Source organism: Lygodium microphyllum, chromosome 10, assembly GCF_053477565.2.
Source record: "Lygodium microphyllum isolate KBCC chromosome 10, Lygodium_microphyllum_v1.1.10, whole genome shotgun sequence".
NCBI lineage: Eukaryota > Viridiplantae > Streptophyta > Polypodiopsida > Schizaeales > Lygodiaceae > Lygodium > Lygodium microphyllum.
Window position 1 is genome coordinate 13,641,692 of NC_141144.1, and position 27,115 is coordinate 13,668,806.

The window sequence follows — 27,115 nt, forward strand, 5'->3', positions numbered from 1 at the left end:
GATCAATAAAAAATATACCCTTAGCAATATCAATGCTAAGAGAAGCAACATATGCCCTCTATATAAAGTAAAGAATGAATAAGAGAATGAGTGCAATATAAGGACCCTTGGAAATTTTCATTATAAATAAAGAGAAGCAAAAGACCTTACCTCAAACAACAATAAACTACTGAATCTGTTAGTTGAGTATCCTTTTTCTCAAATAGGATCTTATCCTCTAGAGAAATACTGAGGTAGTCTTCTTTCTCAGGACTAACAGAAACATTCACGACCATTTGGTCGTACACTTTGTCTATCCTCTCGTAGTTCATTGAGCCAAGAGACAAAATCTTTCTCTGCAAGATCAGATCCTCATTTTCTATTACCTCTTTCCTTTTCTCATCCAAGATAACCTCCTACTCACTTGCAACCATTGTAGGATACAAATGGGTAACCTCTTCACTCTTGGGTGTTGATGGCTCTTTTTGCTTTCTCCCAAGTGGAACATTGAGGATTTCAAATGCCTTTTGATCAGTTGATGGAAGAGGCTTCAAAACTTTGTCAAACCTATATCTAAGTCTGCTAACCATACTAAAGTCTTTATTCATTAATGTAATTTGATGTGCATAGGCAGCTGCAATATAAGCATCATTCATAAAATCTATTTAAAAATCCTCTACTGCCTCTTGCAAACATAGTAGGGCAGACAGCTGCCATCTCTTGTTGAGGTCATCCACAGAAGCAACAGAGGACAACCTATCAGATATCTCCTTGACCAATCTAAAAAATACAGCCTTAGGAATGAGGTGGCTAGTTGACTTTTGAGCTTTCCTGATCTCTGCAAAACACCTCTGCATGTAAAACCATCTTGACTTTCTCTTTTTCCTCACATGGGCTTCCTTGGGAAGCTAAGAGTGAGGAGAAGTTGAGAGCTCAAACTCACCAAATGGCTTGTTCTCTGAGGATTCACCTGAACAAACTTTACCAGTTGGTGTAACAAGGACAACAATTTCTTCAAATGTCTCCTCAACCATTAGCTCAGGACCTTCTTTAGAAGATTTCTTCACTAAGACATTCCTTGTAGTTTGTTTTGTCCTGCTCATTGAAACCCACACGGCACGATAAGAAAGCTAAATACGAAGAAAAATGACTCCCATCGCGTCGAAACAGAGACTAGATGGAAGCCTTAAACTCCTGCTCCTCACTTTGCAATAAAGGTTGGCCCAATATAACGCGATAGAGCGAATTTGAGTTCCTCCTTTGGCCTAATCGCTTCGTATTGGCGGATTCCAACACAACATGAATGCACGAGTTCCTCGTGTTTCTATTTGCACGCCCTCGCTTTGTATTTTCCCAGGTCGTAGTTTAGTGCAAGAAGATAAGAAGAAGCTCTATAGCTCCAATACAACACGATGAAGGTTGTTGCTAAAGTCCGTGATGTATGCTATCGCGTTGTTTTGGACAACTCAGCAGTTATATAGCTCCAATACAACGCAATGAAGGTTGTTGCTAAAGTTGGTGAAGTATGCTATCGTGGTGTTTCGGACAACTCAGCAGCTTTTGATGTCATTAACGTCGCACATACAACACCCTTGTCGATCGGATACGTTAGAACTGTCGGATAGTCGTGATGTAAGGTATGAATTCACGTTCACGCCAACTCAGAAATTCTTATATACTTGCAGGTGCTGATGTCCACATGTCACGTTCTGATTGGCCGTTTGATTAGGGTTTTTGGAATGTTCCTTCTTCCCCCCTCGTGCCTATTTAAGGCCACCCAATTTTTTTTGCACTCTTTTCTTCCCCATTTCCTCGCACATGGAACATCTCCAACTCCATCTCTGTCTCCTTCCGTGTAGTGCTCCAACCAACATCGAACCAATCTCCTTCATCATCATCGACACCCCCTCCGTCCATAATCCCGTCTTCAATCTCCACGTCACCCCTTGTGTCCATACTCCGTTGCCCCCTCCGTCCATACTCCGTCACCCCCTCTGTCAAAGTTGTCCTCCACCGCATGCGCATTCCTATCATGCCGTATTCCTAACTCGTCCAACACAGCGCTAGAAGATAAATAGAAAGGTTTTGATTTTCTTCCTATCACGTTGTATTCCTAACTCGTCTAGCACGTTGTTTTTCTACCCTCATGAAAACAACGCGATGTTGGCGTTTGGAGATTCTGAAATGCTTCTATTCACATCCTATTGCTAACTCGTCCAACATGGAGCGATTGCACCACTTCAAAAGGCTTAAACCTTGATATTCGTGTTGTATAGGCAAGCAATCTAAAGCCTCTAGAGCTACTGAATCTCAAGAAGATGTCTGGTACAGAGATATCACACATGTTTGCCTCCACATCTATGAAGAGGAAAATAGTCCTTGAGCCCACAATGACAAAGGAGTCAGTTGCCTCAAATGTTTCAATAGCATCATATGTCTGGGACAACTGAAGGCTCAATCAAGGATTCAAAGAAGGTAAAGGCTTCAAAGTCTCCTATGAGGATCCCAGGTCTGTCTCAAATTACAGATGTCATAGCCTCTGAGAAGCTTTTGGATTTTCTCATAGAAAACAATATTGACATTGCTTTCTATTCAATAGCTAGGGAGATTTTCAATCCAAAGTGGGACCTTGATCAAGTTCTTAATTTCTCATATGACTTTATCAAGGAAGATTTTGCAGAGTTTTAAGAGTTGGCATATCCTATTGTTCAGCTGGATTCCAAGGAGTATGTTCACACCCCTGTTGGAAGGTCAAGCGTTGAGAAGTCCTTGTTTACCAAGAAATGTGGTTATCATTCTCTTGATAGATTTTATGCATCTGAGTTATGATTTTTACACCCAAAAAAATGCAAGCTTATACTTAAGTCTATTGCATTCATTGTATTTGCCCTTGTGAAATACCCTCTAAGATCTAATGAAAAGCATAAAGAAACCTCAAAATTATCTTATTGTTTCCTTCTTAAAGAGTCCACATTTTTGAACTTGCTCAAATCTATAGAGTCTCGAGTCGAGGCTCTTCTTGCTAGCCACAAAGTACATTCTTTGGATCCCAAACTCTCCATGCAATAAATACAAGGCTATTTTGCATTGGCCCCATTACTTAATCCAAGCATACATTTGATACTTTTTAAGTTAGCACTGATATGACATTCAACATTAAAACTACCAACACCATCGACTATCAATATTTTACCTTCACTTTGAGACTATAATATCAGGAATACCTGTATGAGAGAATAACCATTTCAAGATTTCATGACTTTCAGTTGGTACTTGGGCCGCACCAATCCACCAAAGCTCCATCTCGGATTGTATCTTAAACTATTGTTCTTACCCCCTACCAATATTGTAATCCAATGACATGTTCATGATACAGATGCTGACTCTTTCTATCTTTTGTCCCTTTTGAATCTGTGCTCCATCCAATTTTAGTGCGAACTTCAAAATACTGCCACATTCTTGGAAAATAAATTTATACATATAGACCATTGCAATCTGGACTCTTTTAAGATCAATCCAAATATTATTAAATGTGTTGTGTTCAAAAAATGCCTTTGTTTTATGTTTTTCATAGGGCATAGATCCTTCTATATGGATATACTCCCCAAAATCATCTGGAATCCTACAATTCATAGATGTCCTAGCAATTGAAATTGCAAGAGGCCAAGGCAAACCAAATGCACTTATTCTATAATATTTAAGATTTGTAAATCACAATTAAGAGAGAGCACAATAACCTCTGCGATTGATACCCATACTGTCACATGTCTCCACTATTTCATTTGGTTTCACTGTTCCTTTTAAATCTTTCACTAACTCTTTCAGAGTTTAACTTCTCAAGTCTACATTTTCACGTGATTTAAGAATCCTTATAATGTCCTTCTTTGTCATGGTTTCTTTAATAAGCTTAATCCTCTCATCGTTCTCTTGAATATTAATACCTGAAATATTAGAGACACATCTCTTTGCAAGATTTAGTCTCATTTTCTTCACATGACTACACAAGTCCATTATATTTTTAAGTGGTTTTTTTCTCTGTCTAAATCCTATTAGAGTTACTTTCAAGCACAATAATTTTTCTTGCAATGACCGATTAGAGTTGTCTAGATCATCAACCTTATCCGTCGTCAGCTCAGAAATAGTTTTTTTGTGTCAATGTTAATGCTTCTTTCATTTCATGCATTTGTTCTCTAAATGTAAAAGATGCAAAATATAACCTCATGCAATAGCTAAGCATCCCATCACAACCATCTCCAACATACCTTATAAAGTTGTAAATATTGTAAAAAGGAGGATGTTTACCTATAGAAGGGTCCGGAGGATAAATATTTCCATCAATCCATAAGTTTACATGCTTCTTTCCTTGTAATCACAACCTGTTAGCTTCATCCTTGTCCAACAATGCTCGATGGTGTATACTCCTCCAAGATGAATAGACAGGATCTAACTGAATAGAAAGTTTATACTTGTGAGGTGGGACTGCACTTGTATTGCTAGAAGAGGTACTGGTAAACATTTTGGTAGGGAACCCTAAACGGGGCAACAATATCACAGAGAAGGAAATAGAACCACAAGAAAGAGAGGTGCAGAAAATGAATGTTGAGGAATAATCGAGTGGCGTATTTTGGTGTGAAAATACAAAAATTTAGCAATTTCCAAGAGAATAAGACTGAAAAGGTGACACTTAACGTCCATTAAAGATGCAAGATATTTAATACCCGACCTCTTAAATGAATCATACATTCTCTCATTAATCAAGTTCAAGCAGCCAAATTTGGAGGGTTTTTCTCTTCTAAACCTCTTCTACTTAATAACTTAATCATTTTCTTACGAGTGCTATTTTGAAACGTTTTTTGCCCTAATGTGATGGAAATGGATGTTGACCTTAATATAATGGTTTGCATTACTTTTGGAATTAAACTTCAATCCTTTTGTGTGGTCAATTCGTGCAAGAAGTTTTAATTAATCTTATCCAAACAAAGTTGAAACGTCCAATGTTTCAAAGTGGTTTAGTCCAAAACACTTAAAAACTATCGCATCAACCTCAATGTGGAGGATTGCCTTGCATAAAACACCTATTTTATTAATAATACTATCCCCTCACACTCACATATGTCACAAAAAGACAATGTTCTAGCATTTCCATGGCATTTTCTTGTTCAATATTATGGAGTGGCCTCCACCTTTTTATATTGAATATGGCTTTTGCAATAATTTAGCACCCTCCAATTGATATCCTTAAACATTTCACCCATACTTGTAGATTCTATCATGATTGTCTTGTGGTTAATGTACATAATCCAACAATATTCCTCACTCTTAGTGAGGCATCCATCTTTTGCATCTACATAAAGGCCCTAATGAGTTTGATCTCAAGGATAACTCCTCCATCTTCTTGAACTCTAGTCACTTTATATCTCAATCTACTAAGTTCCTCAACATGGAACTCAATTGTGACTCCCATCACTTTATGGTGAAACCTTATGACAAGAAAAATCTCCTTTTTGACAATCCCAAACAATGAACACCTTCCTTGATATTTTGGTGGAGTGAGACATGATATTTTTGGTATGCAAATCATTATGAATTAAATTTTTTAAGTGCAATATATTCATCATATTTACAAAGCCAACCACCAAAAGGAAAGGGTGTTCCATTGGACTCATACGTACCGGTCATTGCTCTAATGAAGTGTCTTAGAGGCATGGCATTTGATTTGACTTGGGATTAGTTGTGAAGTCAATATCATATATTTGAGCTATTCCAATGATGAAATATAAGTATGGAAGGCCCCTCATGACTACGCATGGTAGGTCCTAAACAATGCATGATACCAAAATGGTGAAAGTTGGCACACACTCTCTAACATAGCCTATGCTTGTACAGGGGGAGGTCCTCCATCCACTTTCTTGAAATATCTTGTTGCATAGAGCTCCTTTGAAATACATTTCTTGATATGTATTGTTGCATATAGCTCCCTTGAAAATTCTTCCTCTGCCACTTTCTCAAGACCTAAAATGGACCCAATAGTGGCTCTCACACACTTAAGCCCATTCTCGAGCCTAAAAAACCAACCCCCTATGGTCCTATGGGTATGAGCAACATGAAGACTCACTAGAGAATCTCACACTATACTAAAACTCTGTGTTTGTAGTCTAGTCCCTAATTGCTTCATCCTGAACTCCAAGCAAGGAGCATACCATACAAAAGAGTGCAAACACCCCTCGTTACATAAACATAGATAGGTGCCTCCCCATCTAAATGTAGTGGCCTCTATATTGGGTGTCCTTTTTTATTAGGGTTGGTTCTTGTGGGGTTCCATTTTTATGGAAAATCTATGAATTAACTCCTCTCTTTCTCACTTGACCTACTTGATAACCTCAAAAAACCAACGTGTAGATTCCAATCATATCTTTCCATGTTTGCAAAACTACATCACAACATGGTGTTGAAATGTCATGGCACTGACCTCACTCGTGTATTACTACCATAACATATACATATGATCATAAAATCAAACCTAGGAATGCTTTGATGACCACAAACAAAATTGAAAACACCTCATTTCATCATTTCTTTAATACCTTAATCTCTTTGTCACATGAAATGTCACATCTATGAGTATCAAGGCCATCCTTATGCTACAAATACATTTATGTATCTTACTACTATATTATTTTAGCTATAGGTTCGGAAAGCCCCAAACCTCCAGAGGGCTTCCCAAACCTACCCCCTTTTCCAAACCTCCTTTCTTTAATCAAAACCCCCTCCCCTCCTCTCTTTCTCACGTGTAATATCTCATTTTCTCTTCCCCTTCCCTTTTTTCATTAAACCCTCCCCCCTCACCTCCCTTTCTTAAATTAAGACCCCCTCCCCTCTCTCCCACTTATAATCGCTCTCTTTCTTTTCCCCATCCCCTTTTTAATTAAATTCCTCCCCCCTCCCCTCCCCTCCCTCTCTCTCATGTGTAGGGGCTAGGTTTTCTCTCTCTCTCTCTCTCTCTCTCTCTCTCTCTCTCTCTCTCTCTCTCTCAAAAGTTTAATGAGAGAGAGAGAGAGAAATATACAAAGAACAAAAAAGAAAAAAGAGGAGAGGGAGGAAGAGAGAGGGGGGAACAGAGAAAAAGAGAATTAGAGAGGAAATATAAAATTTGAGAGAGAGAGAGAGAGAGAGAGAGAGGAAAAGAAAAAAGGAAAAGAGAGGAGAGGGGGAGAGAGACAGAGAGAAGAAAATGAGAGAGAGAAAATAATAAGAAAAAGAATTTGAACACGGTGAGAGAATTATAGAGAGAGGAAAGATAAAATTTAAAATGAAAGAAAGAGAATTATAGAAAGAAAATATGAAATTTAAAAGAGAGAGAGGAAAAGAAAAAAGGAAAAGAGAGGAGAGGGGGGAGAGAGACAGAGAGAAAATAAAAAGAAGAGAGAATTTGAACACAGAGAGAGAATTATAGAGAAAGGAAAGATAAAATTTAAAAGAAAGAGAAAAGAAAAAGAAAAAGAAAAAAAAGAAACTTTCTTTTTAATTAAAATAAGGAGAGAGAGAGAGAGAGAAATATACAAAGAGCAAAAAAGAAAAAAGAGAAGAGGGAGGAAACATAGAAAAAGAGAATTATAGAGAGGAAATATAAAATTTGAGAGAGAGAGAGAGAGAGAGAGAAAAAGAAAAAAGGAAAAGAGAGGAAAGGGGAGACAGAGACAGAGATAAGAAAATGAGAGAAAATAAAAGAAGAGAGAATTTGAACACAGAGAGAATTATAGAGAGAATAAAGATAAAATTTAAAAGAAAGATAAAAGAAAAAAAATTAAAGAGAAGAAAAAAGAAATAAGAGGAGAGAGAAGGAAAGGAGAGGAGGGGGGGAGAGAGAGAGAGAAGAATAAGAATAAGAAGAAGAGAGAGGAAAAGAGGAAGAGAGATGGAGAAAAAGAGAAAAGAGAAAAGAGATGGGAAAAAAGGGAAAAAGAGAAAATAAAAGAAGAGAGAGAGAGAGAGAGAGAGAGAGAGAGAGAGAGAGAAGAAAAGCGAGGAGAAAAAAAAGAAGAGAGAACCAGGAGATGAAAAAAATAAACGAAAATAGAAGGCAAAGAAAGAGAGAGAGAAAATTAGACATGGAATTTGGGGGGAGAGAGAGGAAAAAGAGGAGAGAGAAAGATGAGAAATGGATTGTTGAGCGAAGTTGTCGTGCAATAGCACAACTTCGCATGCCACTTCGCGGCAGCAAAGGGCCTTCGCACGTGCGAAACACTAGTTCTTATTAAAAGGACAAGTTCATGTAACAATATTACAACCATTGTTCTAACTTTTCCTACATTTTGACTTTTTTTCTATTAAAGGTATTTTTAGTTTTAAAAAAAAATTGGCTATTTTTATTTTAAAAAAAGAAAAAATACAACTAATCGAGATCAAAGACCAAAACCATCATAAAAACTTATATTCAACCCATGGATTTGTTATAAATTCTCACTTTCACAAACTATGTAGCATAGATGCTCACATATGTGTAAATTTGACTATTTTATATGTGTTGCAAAAGATGCGAGAACTCCACAAACCATTGGACCACCATTATTACTCCCTTTGATTTCTATCGATGCAAGTCTTTAGCTTTATGAATACTCTAGCATCCTCTGTTCTTGCATAATCACAACCCTCTCTCTTCCATCTCACCCCCACCTCCTCATGTGAATCTATTTTAATGGCTTTAGAAGAGGAGAGAGAAATATTGCATAATACTAGAGAAAGATTAAAATGGTCAATTTTTTAATCCTTCATCTCATAAGAAATAAAAGACTTAGCTACATAGAGAATGATGAGAAGGATCCATTTCAATCATTACATGCCAAAAATACCAAAGATTGAGCATGAGAAAATCAAGAAACCTTCAAGGATGTAGCGCCCTTATGTTGCATGAATTTAGTTGGTCTTCTCTCTCCATGACTCCTTTTGGTTGATGTGGCCTTTGCTAAGGCCCATGCCTCTTCAATTTTTGCCCATGTTCACCCCCCTTCAAATCTTAGCCACAAATTGACCTTCTCGTCTACCCATATCACATTTCCATGTAAAATAAGTTGTCTTGTCATGAATTTGGGCTCCAAATACATTATATTGATGCAAGATACAAGTCTGGCTACTATTCCAATCTTTGCACTTCAGCCTGCCTTTAGCTCTGAGTTGCACCATTAATTATGCCTTGATGTCTTACAAAACTAGTTTGCTTTAAGTATCGAGTGTTTATTTTTGGGCTTCAAATCTTCAAAAAATGCTCTCAAATCTTGTAAAATAACATGAGTTTTAGATTTCTTTGCAAAAATTGTCTCAAAAGTGGACATAGAAATATACACTTTCTAGCTTGTTTTAACTCTCTTATTTTTTTTTTCAATTGCTAGTTTATGTCGATTACATTTTCTTAGACCTTTTTTTCTCTTGTTTTTTTTTATAGAGGGTACAAATTGCCACAAAGGTGGCTAATTGCATGGAAATTTACCAATATTGTAAGATTGTAGAATAAAAAAATTTGAATAAGTTTTAAGTGAATTTATTTTCAACAAAAATTGGATTTTCAAAAGTATATGAAAATTTGTCAAACACTCGACAAGGCTATTTTGAGTGCTTGAAAAAGTCAACATATTTTATCTATTTCTAAATCTCTTAATGGGAATGTAAATTATGCATATCAAAGTATTTTTTATGAAGGTTTATCTGATAAAAAATTCTTTGAGATGGTTTTGATTAGAAACACAAGTTGTAGATTTCCTTTGCGAAAATGGTCTCGAAAGTGAACATAGAAATATACACTTTCTAACTTGTTCTAACTCTTCTATTTTTTTTCAATTGCTAGTTTATGTTGATTACATTTTCTTAAAACCATTTTTACAAGACTCATGTATAGTGAAATAGACATGAGCCACCACTTTTGCCAAAAATAACAAGACTAGTACTAAACATTCAACAACCCCCTACAATCTTGGTGGCTTACTCCAAATCTCACAATCAAATTCTTGCAAAGAAATTGTCCATTTGGCCAAGTCCTCAACAAGTTGAAGCTTGTTCAACAATAGACATGAATCCTTAGTCTCTAAGAAAGATACCACCTTCTCATGCAAGATATAATGTCAAGCCTTCACTGAAGGCAAAAACCATGGCCAAATAGACCTTCACTAGTTAACTATAATGAAGCCCTGAAACTCATAACTTCTAGCTTACAAAAGCAATAGGATGATAAAGTGCACTTCCCAAATCTTGGATAGGCAACAACTGACACTATGCACCATTGCAACCATTAAGATATAGAAAACGTCACCTATGTTAGGAGCCTTTAAGACTAGTGTTTTAGATAGTTCCAACTTTACATCCTCAAATGCCACCTTACAAGGTTCCATCCACTCAAAAGACATGGTTGTGCAACAAAATATTTGTTAAAGGAAATGACCACTCAACCAATGCATTAATAACCTTCGACAATAGCTCACTAATGAAACGAACGCCAATAATTATACCTTATCATGGATGCTCGTCATACATAGCTCACTCCACATTTTAGACCACTACACAGCTACACTCATCACACCATTGTCAGGATGGATAAATGACAATACACAATGCTAAATAATGAAGCAAAGTACAAACCAGACAGACCAGGTAGGACAGACCAGGAGGCAGCTACACCAAACCATAACTTTCCAGTAAACGTCTTACAAAGATGATAACTCCCATGAGCATCATACTTGACAATTTCACTGCAGGTCGATACACAAATTACAATCCTCCCTACACCCTCCCTACACCCTATTGAGCTGTGATGGAAAATAGGGATCAGATGGTTTGGTCTTACCAAAAGTACAGATTGTTGAGCTTCTTGTTTACAGGGTCCTCCAGTTTAGGACATACAACCTTCAATAATGAAGTTTTGTGCAGACATGACAGGCTAGATAGGGAAACCATGGCAGGTGCAACAATCAATAACTGTTTAAACAAACTCTCACAAGAGTGAAGAGAACTAAGACTCCCAAGAAGGGTACCAATCCAAACAAAAGTCAGCCATTCACAAAGTTGACCCTTACTGGTGTATGAGCTTCCATAAGCATTGCATTAACAATCGCATTGCTGGTCTTCATGTTGCTGTTTCATACCATCCTCAAGGAAACACCCAATGTAACAAATTACGAGTCTCCTACATCCTATTGAGCTGCAAATGCAACTATGCATCACTTGGTTTCATATCTATGGGACCTCATCTTTGTGATATAAAAAGTCTGACATCATGGCATAGCATCAATCTTTGTACATCATAAAGATATGACCCCAAAAAGAAACAAAAGGCAATGTCGCTATTTAATCCTCCTCCAACTAGAGAATCAGCATTAACGCAAGGAGCCTTCAAAAAATGGACACTGCAACAATGGGCGCCCACCATCAACCACAATCAAGTTAAAATTTTAATGTGGAAAAAATGAAACACACAGGGTAACACAACATACTTCAATAAAAGAAAACTTGTCACATGGTACAAAGCTCAAAAGTCCGCACACACCTTGAGGCTAGTTTGGCATGTTGATGTATGCAAGGCTCAGGTAAGTCGGACATGGAACAGAGCATTATGATTGCTCTGCCTTCTGTGGTAGGCATGCCTAAGAAGGGTAAATTCCGGCACCAATAAATGAGGCATAAGAAATTTTGAGCCAATAAAAAACGTCTCAAGAGAAGCCGTTTCTGCAAAGACCTATAACTGATTCAAAACAATTATACATGGACTGTTGAGAAAGATAGCCCAGGCAGCTCATTGAGAAAAGCCTATCTCACACAAAGGAGTTGGAGAACCACTCGAGGATCTGCATGGATTAACAGGCAGGAGAGTGGATTCTTCTCTCTTGTTTCATTACAGCTCAACTTTCCATACTTCTGGATGGATGCCAACCTTAGCTGCCCTTCAAATGATTCAGCATGACATTCCTAAACACCGCGTCCTGAAGGCTTCACAGCAGACTATTTCACGGAGCAGAGTACCCAGAATATCACCAAAACCCTCGTCCTCTGACTCGTCCACCCTGCCAACCACCCCTCATAGATCTGATCAATCCCCTGCCTCCTCGAGAAAATCCTCCAAAAGCTTCATTTGCTGGAATAAGAGGTGCATCATCAGCACGCCCTTTTTTCCCTCCCATGGTTACTGAACCTGCTCCATTTAAAGCCCCAGCAGATCTTTTACTTCTGCAGGGCAAAAAGGTGGAAATTCAATAACACAGGTTCCCAACAGTTTTTTAAGATTGCTAGATGTCATAAACATAAACATAAACATACAACAAACCTACCCCACATTCCCAGTGCTTGCAGTTGCTGTTGCCTTGGGAAGTTCTTTCCAGGAAAGATTGATTTTATTGTTTCCAATAAAAGATGGTGCCTTTTGGTGCAATGGCTGCAACAAATAGAATGAAGTTTGTTTGCTTGTGTGAGCAATCCAACACAACCAAAACAAGCCACATATCACTGAACCAATTCAAACCTGTGTCAAGGCCAAAATGTTGTTGCAAGTCCTCAGTCCAGAGGATGTCTTTTGCTGTTTTGCTTTCTGCACATGAAGCACTGTTAATGCCACCTAGAAAGGAGCAATAATTACAACAGCCAGAAGCCTCCATAAATGCCTAAGTATTTGATTTAAAGAGAGCAACCCCTTCAACCCTTTCACAATGTCATCACATGAGCCAATTGTTATTATAGGATGAGGATTCTTTGATCCCTGATATTTCAGAGCTGCAAGCAAAAGACCTTTGCCAACTTATCAAGAATGCAGCTCTCTGACCACACAATGCAGGGATAACTTGCTTCAAATACCACCTTGTTGAGCATAAATGACTACCAATTGTGGTTTTGCTACACATACCACTTCATTCCGTGTAGCATCATCCTTTGCAGCTGCCAATGCTTTCCCGAAATCTCCCATTCCTTGAGTCAACCTCTTGTTCGTTGCTTTAGCCAGCTCCTCCACAACTGTCAACCTGAAATCCATCAGTACTGTTAGTCAACAGTTCAGCAGAACCAAAACTTTTTTCTCAGGACGATGCCCTATACATGAAAAAACATGACAACTGAAAGCCAGTAGAGTTGCTCTAAAACTGACACTAAAAGTTTCAAGTTATTTCTTCAAGCCTGCAGATTGCGTTATGGAAAAAGAAAAAAAAATCTGCAGCTGCATATGACATGAACAGCTTTCTTATCAGAAGACAATATTCAATTAGTGAAAAAGGGACCACAGAACCAAACCTAAAGCTTCTTACTTTTTCCTGACTATAGACATTGACACCCACAGGCAAACCCTCCTTAAAAAGTAAGCAATTATTCTCAAGAGCAAGAAGGCTTGCTGTTCATTACAATAGCCTTTTCTGATGTACTACACAAATCTTGAAAACCACATAACACATTATGAATACACCTTCCTGCACATAATAAATATCACAAATGAGACCTCGAATAACTTAGTCTGTAAGCAATTGCTAGTGTGTGGTCCTTCCCCTCTTTGTTTGCTGCATATTCACACACCTACTTGGAACCAAGAAAGTATGCACACCACCAGAAGCTACATTCAGAGAGTTTGAAGCACACGAGAATATGCTGACATGCACAAGTATAGTAGACAAATCTGTTTCATATACTACTGTTCCAACCCAGCTTCACACAACTAGAATTCATCACAGAGACCTCAGCCAATCAAAGAACACACTGTCTGTGCAGGGACCAATGAAGTGGACCTGAAAGCATCTAAATATGATTTCCAACTCTACACACAAATGAGACTTGTATAACACCCAAAGTTTGAGAGGATGCCATGTACAGGACATGAATCTATTTCTACATGCTCACGGGCTGTGTGAATAAAATCCAGATATTGAACAACTGTATGATAAGGAACTTCCAAGCTTAGCAAAAGCCCTCACGCTATGCCCACACAGCTCTGCAGATTACCAATTGGACTTCAAAGGGAGTGACAGTGAAGGACTGGACCTTGATGTGATTCTTCACAATACAGCCTCTTCATATTACAGTATTCCACAATTCTTCTCACACCAATGGCTTTTATTAAATATGTGAGCATTTGGCCAAAAACCATCAGGATAATCACAAGTTATTGCTCTTTACAGGCGTAAAGAACCTTCTCATAAAAGCAAATTAAAACATCTTGCAAGCAGCTTTCCAAAAGAAAAAGAAACAAATACATCAAACCAAGCCTCACACAATTACATTTACGTGCATTCATATTTACATAATGCGGAGGAAAGGCTGCTTGCACACAACATTTCAAAGCCAATTGTTTGCTATCACAGAGTCCAACAAATTTCCGAGAGTAGATTATTCAACATACTTCATTGCTGGTATCTGCAATATTTAAGGCCAGATGCAAGTGCTAGCAAAATCAGGTTGGCATACAGACACCCAAAAAAAAGTCACTTGCACCACATTCAACAGACGAAAACCTCTCTGCCTCTACTACAGCACTGATTACCTCTCTGTAAAATCCTTGTACAATTCTGAAAAATCCTCACCCAACCTATCAGATGGCTGACCGGTTACAATCTTGTAGCCACACAAACTATTTGTGGTATTTGGTGTCTGCAGAAAGAAAAACAAACCCCATCAAGAGGGCATTGCAACATCTTGAAAGTCCCCAACCAAAAACTCACATCATGCAGCTTTAGTTTCAAAAACCTCACTAAGCAACTGCACGTTCAGTTGATCTCATAACAGCAAAATGAGAAAGCTCTGTGACTCCGTCTACAATAGCAAACTCAGAAGGAGCTTGAGCAGGAAAACAGAAATGCATTTATTTATTCACTTATTTAATATTATTTATTTATTTATTTATTTATTGATATGCAAACTCATTATTTATAGGATCTTACCTTATGGGCAAGCTGATGGAAAGTGAACAATAAGCATTCAACAAATGTGTAATTAAAATCATCGGCTGTTTTCCGTTTGGGCATATACTTCTGCAGCACATGCACCAGCATAATAAAACTGAATCAGACACTCACAGTACTCCACTCTTCAAAAACTTTACAAAACGCAGCATATTAATTGAGATAACCCCTACATCGAGTCAACCAAAAAGCAGCAGTATTATTTGAGATAACTCAGCCATGAATGATTGCCTGTTACATACCTTCAAAAGCTGTAAGATGGATGGAAGCAATTGTCGTGCATCCTGAGCTGTTACATACGGAGAGCTTTCCGCCAGATTCTTCAACAAGTCCAGCTTTTTGTCCTCAGAAAGCTACAAATGCATGCACTTGTCAAGACTTGATTGAATACATGGAGAATTAGTCTTCAATACAATAAATGTACCCTTAAAACAAAGGCAATCTATGATACAGCAGGAGACCTAAAGTCGTGACTGCTCAAAGCTCAAAGGGAGTGCCTTGAAGCTAAATTTTCACATAATGGGGAACTTGTTTCCCTTGGAAGCCAAGTCTGCACATGAAGACCCATTCACAAAAACCACAACTTTGCATCTGGCCCTAAGAGACAGACACACTTATCCAGACACATTTAAGCTCAGGGACAAAATTAAGTCATATATTTAAGTTCAGGCACAAAATTCAGTTGACTGTCATATGATATGTCTTCCCACTGGTTTCTAATCATGGGAGGTCCCTGTCCCTTGCCCCTCCTCCAGATCTCACAGCCAAAGGTGCTAGTACTGCCCAAATATTAGTCAAACTCTCTAATGGTGTCAGCTTAACAAATGCTTGCTTTTCTGTAGCTTTTCAGGCCATCAGTTGAAGTTTTCATCATGAACCATACCTTGGGCTTACTTTGCCTTGATTCTGGATAGCTCAAATAAACTGTGACTATGAATTTGATTGGTTAACATGTACTAGTTCTAAGTAGTAGTATGTCATTTTAGGTAAAACATCTGAAAGATAATCAAGCTTCACTGAGAGCCATTGTAAAATCAAAATGCAAAACCTCATTGGAATGAATATAACAGTTTAGCAACCAGAAGATCACATAAATTTATCTACTCCAGTTTTATTTTAAAAAATGAGAAAATGTGAATCTGTCAACTTTTTTGCCTTCAAATATTATAGATCTACTTATGTTATTTCAAAAACCGTTAGCCATATAAGGAGAAGGAAGAGATGTATAATCATAAAACTCATGCCATTCAGCATGGTAGTTGAGTGGCCAAGTCCACCCCATTTCAGCATAGTGAAGCAGTTATCCTGACTGGGAGAGAAACATAGTGCATAGCAACCAACAGTACAAACCAAGTGCACAAAACTTCCTCGCTAGCAGTAAAATGTATGCGAAAAGAAGGAAACCATACCACATCTCACCTTATCAAATACAGGAAGCAGATGTTTGTTTATATAATTCAGAAATTTGCTATTCGATGCACCTCGCTGAAAAAGGATCGCATAAACAACAAGTGAGATGGATATTGAGAGTCTCCTGCAAATTACGACAGACAATCTGTTCTTTAAATAAAAATTACCATGTAAATTGGAAGAGCTAAGCGTAAGCAGGACATTAGCCTGTCAATATGATCTGTATCAGATACCTGTAAAAGAGAACAAGACATGCATATTTCAAGTTCTGTCTGGGAAGAAAATGAGATCTTAGCACCAGAGCATCTGGGGCCTCATGACAAATCAAAAATGAGTGAAAAGAGGATGAATGAAAAGGGCTAGAGTATGGAAAGAGACTTGTGAAGCATGCATACAGATTGAAAATCATGTGTAAATATATAGTGCACCATGTATAGATCATATTACAGACGTAATTCAATATAGCACAGTATATCTATTGCACACTACAAATCAAAGCATGCAGCATAAGGAAACAATTCTTACATTGAACTGTGAATCTAGATCAGCCTGTCCTTCCACAATTTCCAAAAGTTCTTGTATTTGCTCAGGAGAGGCCTTTTCATCAAAGATAGAAAGCCCTTTCAAGAAGTCCATAAACATCTTGAACTCAACCCCAGTTACATCTTGGAGACTCTGGAAGAACCAAGAAACAAAAGTCTTAATCCAAGCAGTCCCAAACCAATTTCTGCTGCAATTTATGCACAGGAACTTTGGTATGCAACAAAATAAACATATGAAGAGTACTAGCAAAAGTCCAAATGCATCCTGCATGTCCTTTCAAGCTATTCAAACTCTTTTGTTGCAAACTTGTAAACACACTGGAGTGTTAAAAAAATACCTTCTTTATTAGATCTGTTATATGCCTTTCCATCTTTTCTTGGGGTTGAAGAAGTTCTGACTTTAAAGGGAAAACCTGCTTAAGACAGTACAATTTAGAACACAAAGAAATAAGTCTTCCACAAGCAGACCATCTGAACTAAGCACTCTGAGATGCACGCACACCTTATCTCTTATGAAAATAAGGACTCTCTCACGTATGTTTTCATCTGAACTTTCAATGTGGTTGAACAAAGCCTTCAAGGATGCTGCCCAGAATATAACCACAGGTAAAGTAGTTACTTCTAGAGGTACCTAAAAGAAGACATGAGAAGCCAGCATAAAAATTCATCCGCACAGACCTTCTATGTCCTGACGAAGAACAGACATTAGTGCTTTCTGGACAGCATCTTTCTCCAAACTTTCCTCTGACAAGAGACAGACAAAGACACTGTTAGACTCACAGTCCATCCGTATACTGCAAATGGTGCAATGCGATATTTCTAAGCTACCAACTTAAAAAGAGAGGGCGTAAGGGGAGGAGAAGGAACAGGACCCCCCAATGTAATACTACTGGGACTATCAGGCACCAACTAAGAAATTGTAAAGTAAGACTAAGCTACTAGTTGGTCTGATCTACAAATTAGGGTTTCAGCAGTTGAACAAAGTAAAGAAGCGATAGAGGTGTGTGGTCCTTTGGTGATTAATTGCATTAATCCTTCCAAAGTGTGGTGCTTGCCTACCACATCACCCACTTAATAGGCTCTAGTCCCTATGCACATGAATCAATTCGCTTGGGCCCCATATTTTGAATGGCCTAAGCACTTGGTCACAAATGTCTCTTACATGTGTAGTTAGTAGTGCTCCCTACAAGCTTGAACCCCGTGTGTATGTTCTTTAATATACACACAGTCACAGCTCCTTAGGATGTTTCCTCATAAATATTACCTTAGCTAATTAACATTTTAATTTATGTCACACTTCATCCCCCTTAAGAACTGTTTTCACCCTCAAATGCAAAAGTGTAGATGTCTAATTGCAAAGTGGAAACCTTTTTCAAGTGTCTACACACTCCCATGTTGAACACTCTTTTAAGCAATCCTTCCATTTTACCAAACACTCTTCATAAATATTATCCCTAGTTCAAGTACTATGAGCACATAAAATCCTTTCACACTCAAGTGGAAGAGATTGCTTATCAAAGAGTTATACTATCTCATCCCCTAAGATAAGATTATCAGCTTTTCCTTAGTCTTATGGCAAACAGTCATTTTTTGCATCAAAAGCCAAATTTGCCTATCTCTATTATTTAAATTGATAATCTGCTTATTACTCAGACCAATGCTGATCAAATTCCAACCTTTCGGCATGATTTGCAGCAGCCATTCCCTATGGCAGATTTCAATGTACTTATTCTTTGGGTCTCTAATTTGTCATCACTGAGGGGGGCATTCCTTATATCATTGTCACAATTTGCAATATCCTAATCAAACACGTTTATTCACAACCCTTTCATTCATCATTGGCAAGTTGTGAAGCATGTCTTCAGATGCCTTAAAGGCACCCAAAATCTTATATTTTCTACAAGGCTGATAATTTTCTCACCATGCATGGATTTATACATTGTGATTAGGCTGGCTGCCATAAGACAATTTGATAGATCTTTTAATGAAGGCTCTTCCTTGAGTAATGTTCCAAACTTTTCATCAAGCTTTGAACATGATATCATAATCTATCATTTTTTGTATAGTCATAGGTTGCTATATCCATGAGAATGAACAGGTTCAATCATGATCATACCATAGTTCCTTGGAGTTTTGAAGATGGGGAAGCAAACTCTGAAACACAATTTTGGACTAAGGACAAAATGAAAAAAGACTTTTTATACCTACTTCTAGGAATATATTAATTTGTGTCCAAAGTGCAAGTACAAACATCTCTTCATAAAGCATGTTGAAGATATCTGTCTCCTCTAAAATAGTGGGAATGCCCTTCACCTTCTCTATATCAATCTTGTCTACGTTCACCTTCTTTGGCTCAAGTATGTAAGCTGCATTCTCAATCAAGTGCAAGTTACAATAGCAAAATACCAATCTCTCTGGCTGGGCAATCTTCAACTTGTTTTTCTTTCTCGTGTGAAACAAAGCCCATGTGCTCAAATTTCTCTCAACAGGACCACTACCTCAATACATAGATAACCATCCTTTTCTACCAAATTCCAATAAGATTAGAACTTAGGATATAAGAAGTATTAGCTAAATTAAAGCCCTAAAACAAATTCAAGATACTTATTTATGTTCATTGTTTACTTACCAAAGTTTGAGTACAATTTCCATACTTTCCCCACCAAGACATAAGCCGAAGTTGTGTCTCACGCAACTCTACAATGGGGCATGCAAATGAAAGACTGAGATTACAAAACTTGAGGAGAACCTCCTCAAGACACATAATGATAGAAACATCTCCATCAGGCCACTTATTGAAATAATCTTGTAAACCCTCTTCAAGCTCCTTGTTTGCATATTGATCCTCGCTACACCAAAAAGGATACAAGCAATGCACAACATGGATTGGTTTCTGAAACCAATCCCATCTCCTATTTCACACTACATGAATGTCCTACATCCTATAGCATTTATAAAAGTCAACCCACATATTGATATAAATTATGATAAATCATAGATATAATTAAAAAAGATAAATTAGAATGAATGATCATTCGCACACTTACTTATCTTAAGAGAACAAAATACCCCTGCCCCATGCCTCTTTGATCTTATCCATTTACTCATGCAACAGGCCTAGAATGTTGCCCTCAATGTCAATGATGATCAACAATATGTAAATGGGAGTCAAAGATTTCACTAATGCAACTTCATAATTCCAATAAGCCTCATCTATTACATTTTTTGCAAATATCAAAGCCTTTGGCTAATGCCCCTCATCCCATGCAGCCCACTCCCTAAAGACAATTGTTCTTATAGTGCCCCAACGGACACTAACAAGCCTCTCCACAACAATGAATATGCAAGCAAAACAACTGACCACAAGGCATTGCCACCTCTGATTCTCTAAACTAGCAAACATGTCATCGGACACATCAAGGCAAATATCAATATCCTTTCCATTGACATGAGCAAATTGATCCTTTACCCATGTAATGCTCCCGATGGGTATGACGCGGCACTAGTTATATTCCCACCACTTCAAGCCACAACTACCTACATAGTTCTTTCTCGTGTGAAACAAAGCCCATGTGCTCAAATTTCTCTCAACAGGACCACTACCTCAATACATAGATAACCATCCTTTTCTACCAAATTCCAATAAGATTAGAACTTAGGATATAAGAAGTATTAGCTAAATTAAAGCCCTAAAACAAATTCAAGATGCTTATTTATGTTCATTGTTTACTTACCAAAGTTTGAGTACAATTTCCATACTTTCCCCACCAAGACATAAGCCGAAGTTGTGTCTCACGCAACTCTACAATGGGGCATGCAAATGAAAGACTGAGATTACAAAACTTGAGGAGAACCTCCTCAAGACACATAATGATAGAAACATCTCCATCAGGCCACTTATTGAAATAATCTTGTAAACCCTCTTCAAGCTCCTTGTTTGCATATTGATCCTCGCTACACCAAAAAGGATACAAGCAATGCACAACATGGATTGGTTTCTGAAACCAATCCCATCTCCTATTTCACACTACATGAATGTCCTACATCCTATAGCATTTATAAAAGTCAACCCACATATTGATATAAATTATGATAAATCATAGATATAATTAAAAAAGATAAATTAGAATGAATGATCATTCGCACACTTACTTATCTTAAGAGAACAAAATACCCCTGCCCCATGCCTCTTTGATCTTATCCATTTACTCATGCAACAGGCCTAGAATGTTGCCCTCAATGTCAATGATGATCAACAATATGTAAATGGGAGTCAAAGATTTCACTAATGCAACTTCATAATTCCAATAAGCCTCATCTATTACATTTTTTGCAAATATCAAAGCCTTTGGCTAATGCCCCTCATCCCATGCAGCCCACTCCCTAAAGACAATTGTTCTTATAGTGCCCCAACGGACACTAACAAGCCTCTCCACAACAATGAATATGCAAGCAAAACAACTGACCACAAGGCATTGCCACCTCTGATTCTCTAAACTAGCAAACATGTCATCGGACACATCAAGGCAAATATCAATATCCTTTCCATTGACATGAGCAAATTGATCCTTTACCCATGTAATGCTCCCGATGGGTATGACGCGGCACTAGTTATATTCCCACCACTTCAAGCCACAACTACCTACATAGTTCTTTCTCGTGTGAAACAAAGCCCATGTGCTCAAATTTCTCTCAACAGGACCACTACCTCAATACATAGATAACCATCCTTTTCTACCAAATTCCAATAAGATTAGAACTTAGGATATAAGAAGTATTAGCTAAATTAAAGCCCTAAAACAAATTCAAGATACTTATTTATGTTCATTGTTTACTTACCAAAGTTTGAGTACAATTTCCATACTTTCCCCACCAAGACATAAGCCGAAGTTGTGTCTCACGCAACTCTACAATGGGGCATGCAAATGAAAGACTGAGATTACAAAACTTGAGGAGAACCTCCTCAAGACACATAATGATAGAAACATCTCCATCAGGCCACTTATTGAAATAATCTTGTAAACCCTCTTCAAGCTCCTTGTTTGCATATTGATCCTCGCTACACCAAAAAGGATACAAGCAATGCACAACATGGATTGGTTTCTGAAACCAATCCCATCTCCTATTTCACACTACATGAATGTCCTACATCCTATAGCATTTATAAAAGTCAACCCACATATTGATATAAATTATGATAAATCATAGATATAATTAAAAAAGATAAATTAGAATGAATGATCATTCGCACACTTACTTATCTTAAGAGAACAAAATACCCCTGCCCCATGCCTCTTTGATCTTATCCATTTACTCATGCAACAGGCCTAGAATGTTGCCCTCAATGTCAATGATGATCAACAATATGTAAATGGGAGTCAAAGATTTCACTAATGCAACTTCATAATTCCAATAAGCCTCATCTATTACATTTTTTGCAAATATCAAAGCCTTTGGCTAATGCCCCTCATCCCATGCAGCCCACTCCCTAAAGACAATTGTTCTTATAGTGCCCCAACGGACACTAACAAGCCTCTCCACAACAATGAATATGCAAGCAAAACAACTGACCACAAGGCATTGCCACCTCTGATTCTCTAAACTAGCAAACATGTCATCGGACACATCAAGGCAAATATCAATATCCTTTCCATTGACATGAGCAAATTGATCCTTTACCCATGTAATGCTCCCGATGGGTATGACGCGGCACTAGTTATATTCCCACCACTTCAAGCCACAACTACCTACATAGTTCTTTCTCGTGTGAAACAAAGCCCATGTGCTCAAATTTCTCTCAACAGGACCACTACCTCAATACATAGATAACCATCCTTTTCTACCAAATTCCAATAAGATTAGAACTTAGGATATAAGAAGTATTAGCTAAATTAAAGCCCTAAAACAAATTCAAGATACTTATTTATGTTCATTGTTTACTTACCAAAGTTTGAGTACAATTTCCATACTTTCCCCACCAAGACATAAGCCGAAGTTGTGTCTCACGCAACTCTACAATGGGGCATGCAAATGAAAGACTGAGATTACAAAACTTGAGGAGAACCTCCTCAAGACACGTAATGATAGAAACATCTCCATCAGGCCACTTATTGAAATAATCTTGTAAACCCTCTTCAAGCTCCTTGTTTGCATATTGATCCTCGCTACACCAAAAAGGATACAAGCAATGCACAACATGGATTGGTTTCTGAAACCAATCCCATCTCCTATTTCACACTACATGAATGTCCTACATCCTATAGCATTTATAAAAGTCAACCCACATATTGATATAAATTATGATAAATCATAGATATAATTAAAAAAGATAAATTAGAATGAATGATCATTCGCACACTTACTTATCTTAAGAGAACAAAATACCCCTGCCCCGTGCCTCTTTGATCTTATCCATTTACTCATGCAACAGGCCTAGAATGTTGCCCTCAATGTCAATGATGATCAACAATATGTAAATGGGAGTCAAAGATTTCACTAATGCAACTTCATAATTCCAATAAGCCTCATCTATTACATTTTTTACAAATATCAAAGCCTTTGGCTAATGCCCCTCATCCCATGCAGCCCACTCCCTAAAGACAATTGTTCTTATAGTGCCCCAACGGACACTAACAAGCCTCTCCACAACAATGAATATGCAAGCAAAACAACTGACCACAAGGCATTGCCACCTCTGATTCTCTAAACTAGCAAACATGTCATCGGACACATCAAGGCAAATATCAATATCCTTTCCATTGACATGAGCAAATTGATCCTTTACCCATGTAATGCTCCCGATGGGTATGACGCGGCACTAGTTATATTCCCACCACTTCAAGCCACAACTACCTACATAGTTGCTAACAACACGTGTGGCTCCAAATTGTGTCCACCATGGTTGTACCTTGCTCAAAGTAGATAAAACCAAAAACAAGAGGGGGAAAAACCAGCTCTAATGAGCGTAAACAATGAAGAACAAAGAGAGAATAGACATTGCTCACCGAAAACAGCAAAAAACAGCTGCAAATCTGAGGGAAAATAGCTGCAAATAGTGTGGACAAGAAAGGAAGAGAATTAGGCAGTCGAAGGATGAGGGATTTAGGGTTAAAGGGCTATAAACAACAATAGACCTGCAAGGAGCGAAGCAAACACTAAGAAGAGTGAGCAATAGTAAGCAAGGGTGGGTGGAGAGCAGAGGAAAACAAGCACGAATTGTGCATGAGGGTGCAGAGTGATGAACATGACCAAAAACTAGGGTTTTTTCATGTTGCCTTAAAAACACATTTTGGGCATGAAACACTTAGCAACATTTTGGGTATGAAACATGGCACCCTAAAACAGCATTTCGAGCAACTTTGAACCATATGCACACATATTCACTCATTCATTCATTTATTCTCTAGGATTTGACGTGTTTTCCTAGATTTTTCAGCCATGCCATGGAGAAGATTCTATTGGCCATCTCATGGGCCGCCCATTGCTGCACTTTGTCCCCTAGTTTGGGCTTTCCTTGCTAGACTCAACTAACACTTAAAAGGGCTTAATACATTCAATAGACCTAGCATAGTCAATGCTAGGGTTTGCTAGGGCACTTGAGACTTAGTCCTCGGATTCTATATTTAAAGACATTTGTGCATTTTCGCATAATCATTATCGACATTTGATGATTGTACTTTGATTCATTCAATAAGTACATTCATCAAAAAGGGAGTGTCAACAGGTAACCGAAAAGAAAAGAGTGGAGCTGAAGATTGGAGGGAGTCAATCGAGACCAAGAACCACCTGCACAAGGAGCACCACCAATGGGATCATCAAAGGCTGAAACCTCATCAAAGATCACATCCATGCTCACATCAATCTTTCATGTCGTCGAGTCGTAGGGTCAATAGCCCTTCACGGTCATGTTGTAACCCATGGGTGAAGTTTGTAATCATGTTTCTTCTTGTCCACATGGACCTACGCAACGCACCCAAAGATGTGAAAACGGGACACAAAAGGCTTCTTCCCAAAGAAAGCCTCACAAGGAGTCATATCCTATAATGCTGAAGCAGAAGACTTGGTGCCGATATGCACCGTTGTAGAACCACCCCACCCCAAAGAAAGCAAGGTAGAATCAAATGCTTCAACGTCGATTGGGCCATCTCATGCATGGTCCAATTGGCACACTCCACCTCTGTGATGGTGAGTTCGAATGGGAATATTCTACCCAAATGTCATGATCCTTGCAAAACTTAGAAAAAATGTTAGCACACAACTCACCATCATGATCAATTCGCACATCTCGAACTTTGAAAGACGTTTGCATTTCATCAAAAACCTTCCACTTGCAACAATGAAAGTACACCTCAATCTTGTACTCCAAGAAGTATGACCACACAAATCTGTTAAAATCATCAACAATCAACATTAAATACTTGGCCCACCCAAGAAAGGCTATGCCCATAGGTCCACATAAGTCGGTGTTGATCAACTCTAGCAGGGTTAGTAGCCCTCCTAGAAGTAACCTTTAGATGAGGCCACCTATGTTGCTTGTCTTGTAAGCAACCAAGAAACAAAGTGAATAGGATGAATATTTGGGTGACCCTCCACTAGCTTCTTTCGAGAAGCCTTGCATATGAAGTCAAAATTTAAGTGCCCATAACGAGCATGCCATAGCCCAAGCTCGTGAGAAGTCCGAGCAACAAGGGCAATGAGCTTATAAAGCCCACCCTCCTAAGTATTTGTCTAAAGAATAGAACCTATAGCAAAATCCTCAACAATCACAACATCCTAGATAAAGACCACACGAGTACCTAGGTGTCTCAAACAATGGACAAAAAGAAGGTTAAAGCCCAAATCCAATACATAAAGAACTTTGGCCACTAAACCTTGTCGTTCGGGCAAAAGGAAAATGGTCTCCACTCCACAAGCTAACACAAAAGATTTATCATCAATGGTGACCAAATGCCCTCTGGTATGAGGATCTTGAAGCCAATCCTATCGATAGGTCATATGGGAAGCAACCCCACTATCAACAAGACATGGCTTCTCCTCAATGAAGGAAACAAGGGCAACATCCTCCAACTCAAATCTCGCCGACTACAGTAAATGCTGTGAAAAATCAAGCTAGCTATAGCGGATATTGCCCTCACCCAAAAAAAAAGGGATGCGACAACTATCTAGCAAATTGCAGCATACACAGGCTTATCACAACCGATAAGGGCTGCTCCGACAACAAACTAACAAGCACCTAGTAGAACATAGAAACGCATACCTAATATTGACTAGCAAAGGAAATGCACACAAAACAATTTGGAAATGACAATCAAAGATCCAATGTCTCCGTCAAAATCCGACAAAGCTCACAACTAGGAGAGAACAATCTGACAGAGTGAAATAGCAAGGTAATAGATTCAACCTAAAGTTGAGGAAATTGATGAGAACTTAGTACTTGAATAGATGTTAGCACAAAAGGAAAGAAAGATATACAATTAAAGTTTTTAGTCACTATCTAATAAATTTTCAAATTTTTTAAACAATGGATGCAAAGTGGATGGACAAAGTTGATTTAGCAAATTCACCATCAGTTGTTAAAACTTTATCGAGAGAGCATTCAATTGAAATGCACTTTAGTTGGAACTATAATTACCGAAGGTTTAAAAAACGGGAGGTATGAAATTGGTTTCCAAGGTTTCATACAAGTTTCCTAAGATGTAAGAAATTGGTTTCATTTGAGATGAAATTTATTTGAAATTTTTATACATATGAATGTACTTTAAGTTCCATGGGCCACAACAAAACACATATTGCACATGATTCAATATTTGTATACAAAGTCTAAGTGAACAATCAATAGACCAACAATTTACATACACAATATACCATATTTCACAATTCATCATGCAGATTTTACAAAAATAAAAGAAGTATAATGCCATAGATTAAAAACTAAAACATACAAACTAGAATCAATCAATAACAATCTATGCCTCTATAGGACTTCAAAATGAATCCATGGACCATGTAACATGTCACATGGATCATAAAAGTTGCAATTAAACATGTTCAAACTTCAAATCCATCTCTCTATAAGCCACCTTTAGCTAGACCAAAAAGAACAATTTGATTCCATGTGCGAAATTGGGCCAACTATAATCTTCAAGGACCAACATTTCGATTTAGCCGTTTGCTAAGTTTCAAAAACGCCTAGACGTTTCTAACGTTTCCTACACGTAGAAAAAGCATCTCAAAATTTCACGTCCTCATGACAAGTAGCCTGAGATTCCTTCA

The 27,115-nt window shown here is 38.0% G+C and overlaps 1 protein-coding gene across 1 annotated transcript in view; it reads right to left on the bottom strand.

The window, feature by feature from the left end:
• Positions 1-11,443: 11,443 nt before the first annotated feature.
• LOC148029727 (apoptosis inhibitor 5-like protein API5) overlaps positions 11,444-27,115 on the bottom strand; it is a 34,596-nt gene continuing 18,924 nt past the window's right edge. Inside the window, exons 4-16 of the mRNA XM_087686045.1 lie at positions 17,522-17,587; positions 17,346-17,428; positions 17,182-17,256; positions 16,827-16,976; positions 16,469-16,534; positions 16,311-16,376; positions 15,134-15,244; positions 14,871-14,960; positions 14,474-14,580; positions 12,857-12,971; positions 12,479-12,544; positions 12,288-12,391; positions 11,444-12,186 (exon numbers count right to left, since the gene is read on the bottom strand). Coding sequence (XP_087542171.1) covers positions 11,991-12,186; positions 12,288-12,391; positions 12,479-12,544; positions 12,857-12,971; positions 14,474-14,580; positions 14,871-14,960; positions 15,134-15,244; positions 16,311-16,376; positions 16,469-16,534; positions 16,827-16,976; positions 17,182-17,256; positions 17,346-17,428; positions 17,522-17,587 — 1,295 coding nt within the window. The 3' untranslated portion in view covers positions 11,444-11,990. The remainder of the gene's footprint in view (positions 12,187-12,287; positions 12,392-12,478; positions 12,545-12,856; positions 12,972-14,473; positions 14,581-14,870; positions 14,961-15,133; positions 15,245-16,310; positions 16,377-16,468; positions 16,535-16,826; positions 16,977-17,181; positions 17,257-17,345; positions 17,429-17,521; positions 17,588-27,115) is intronic.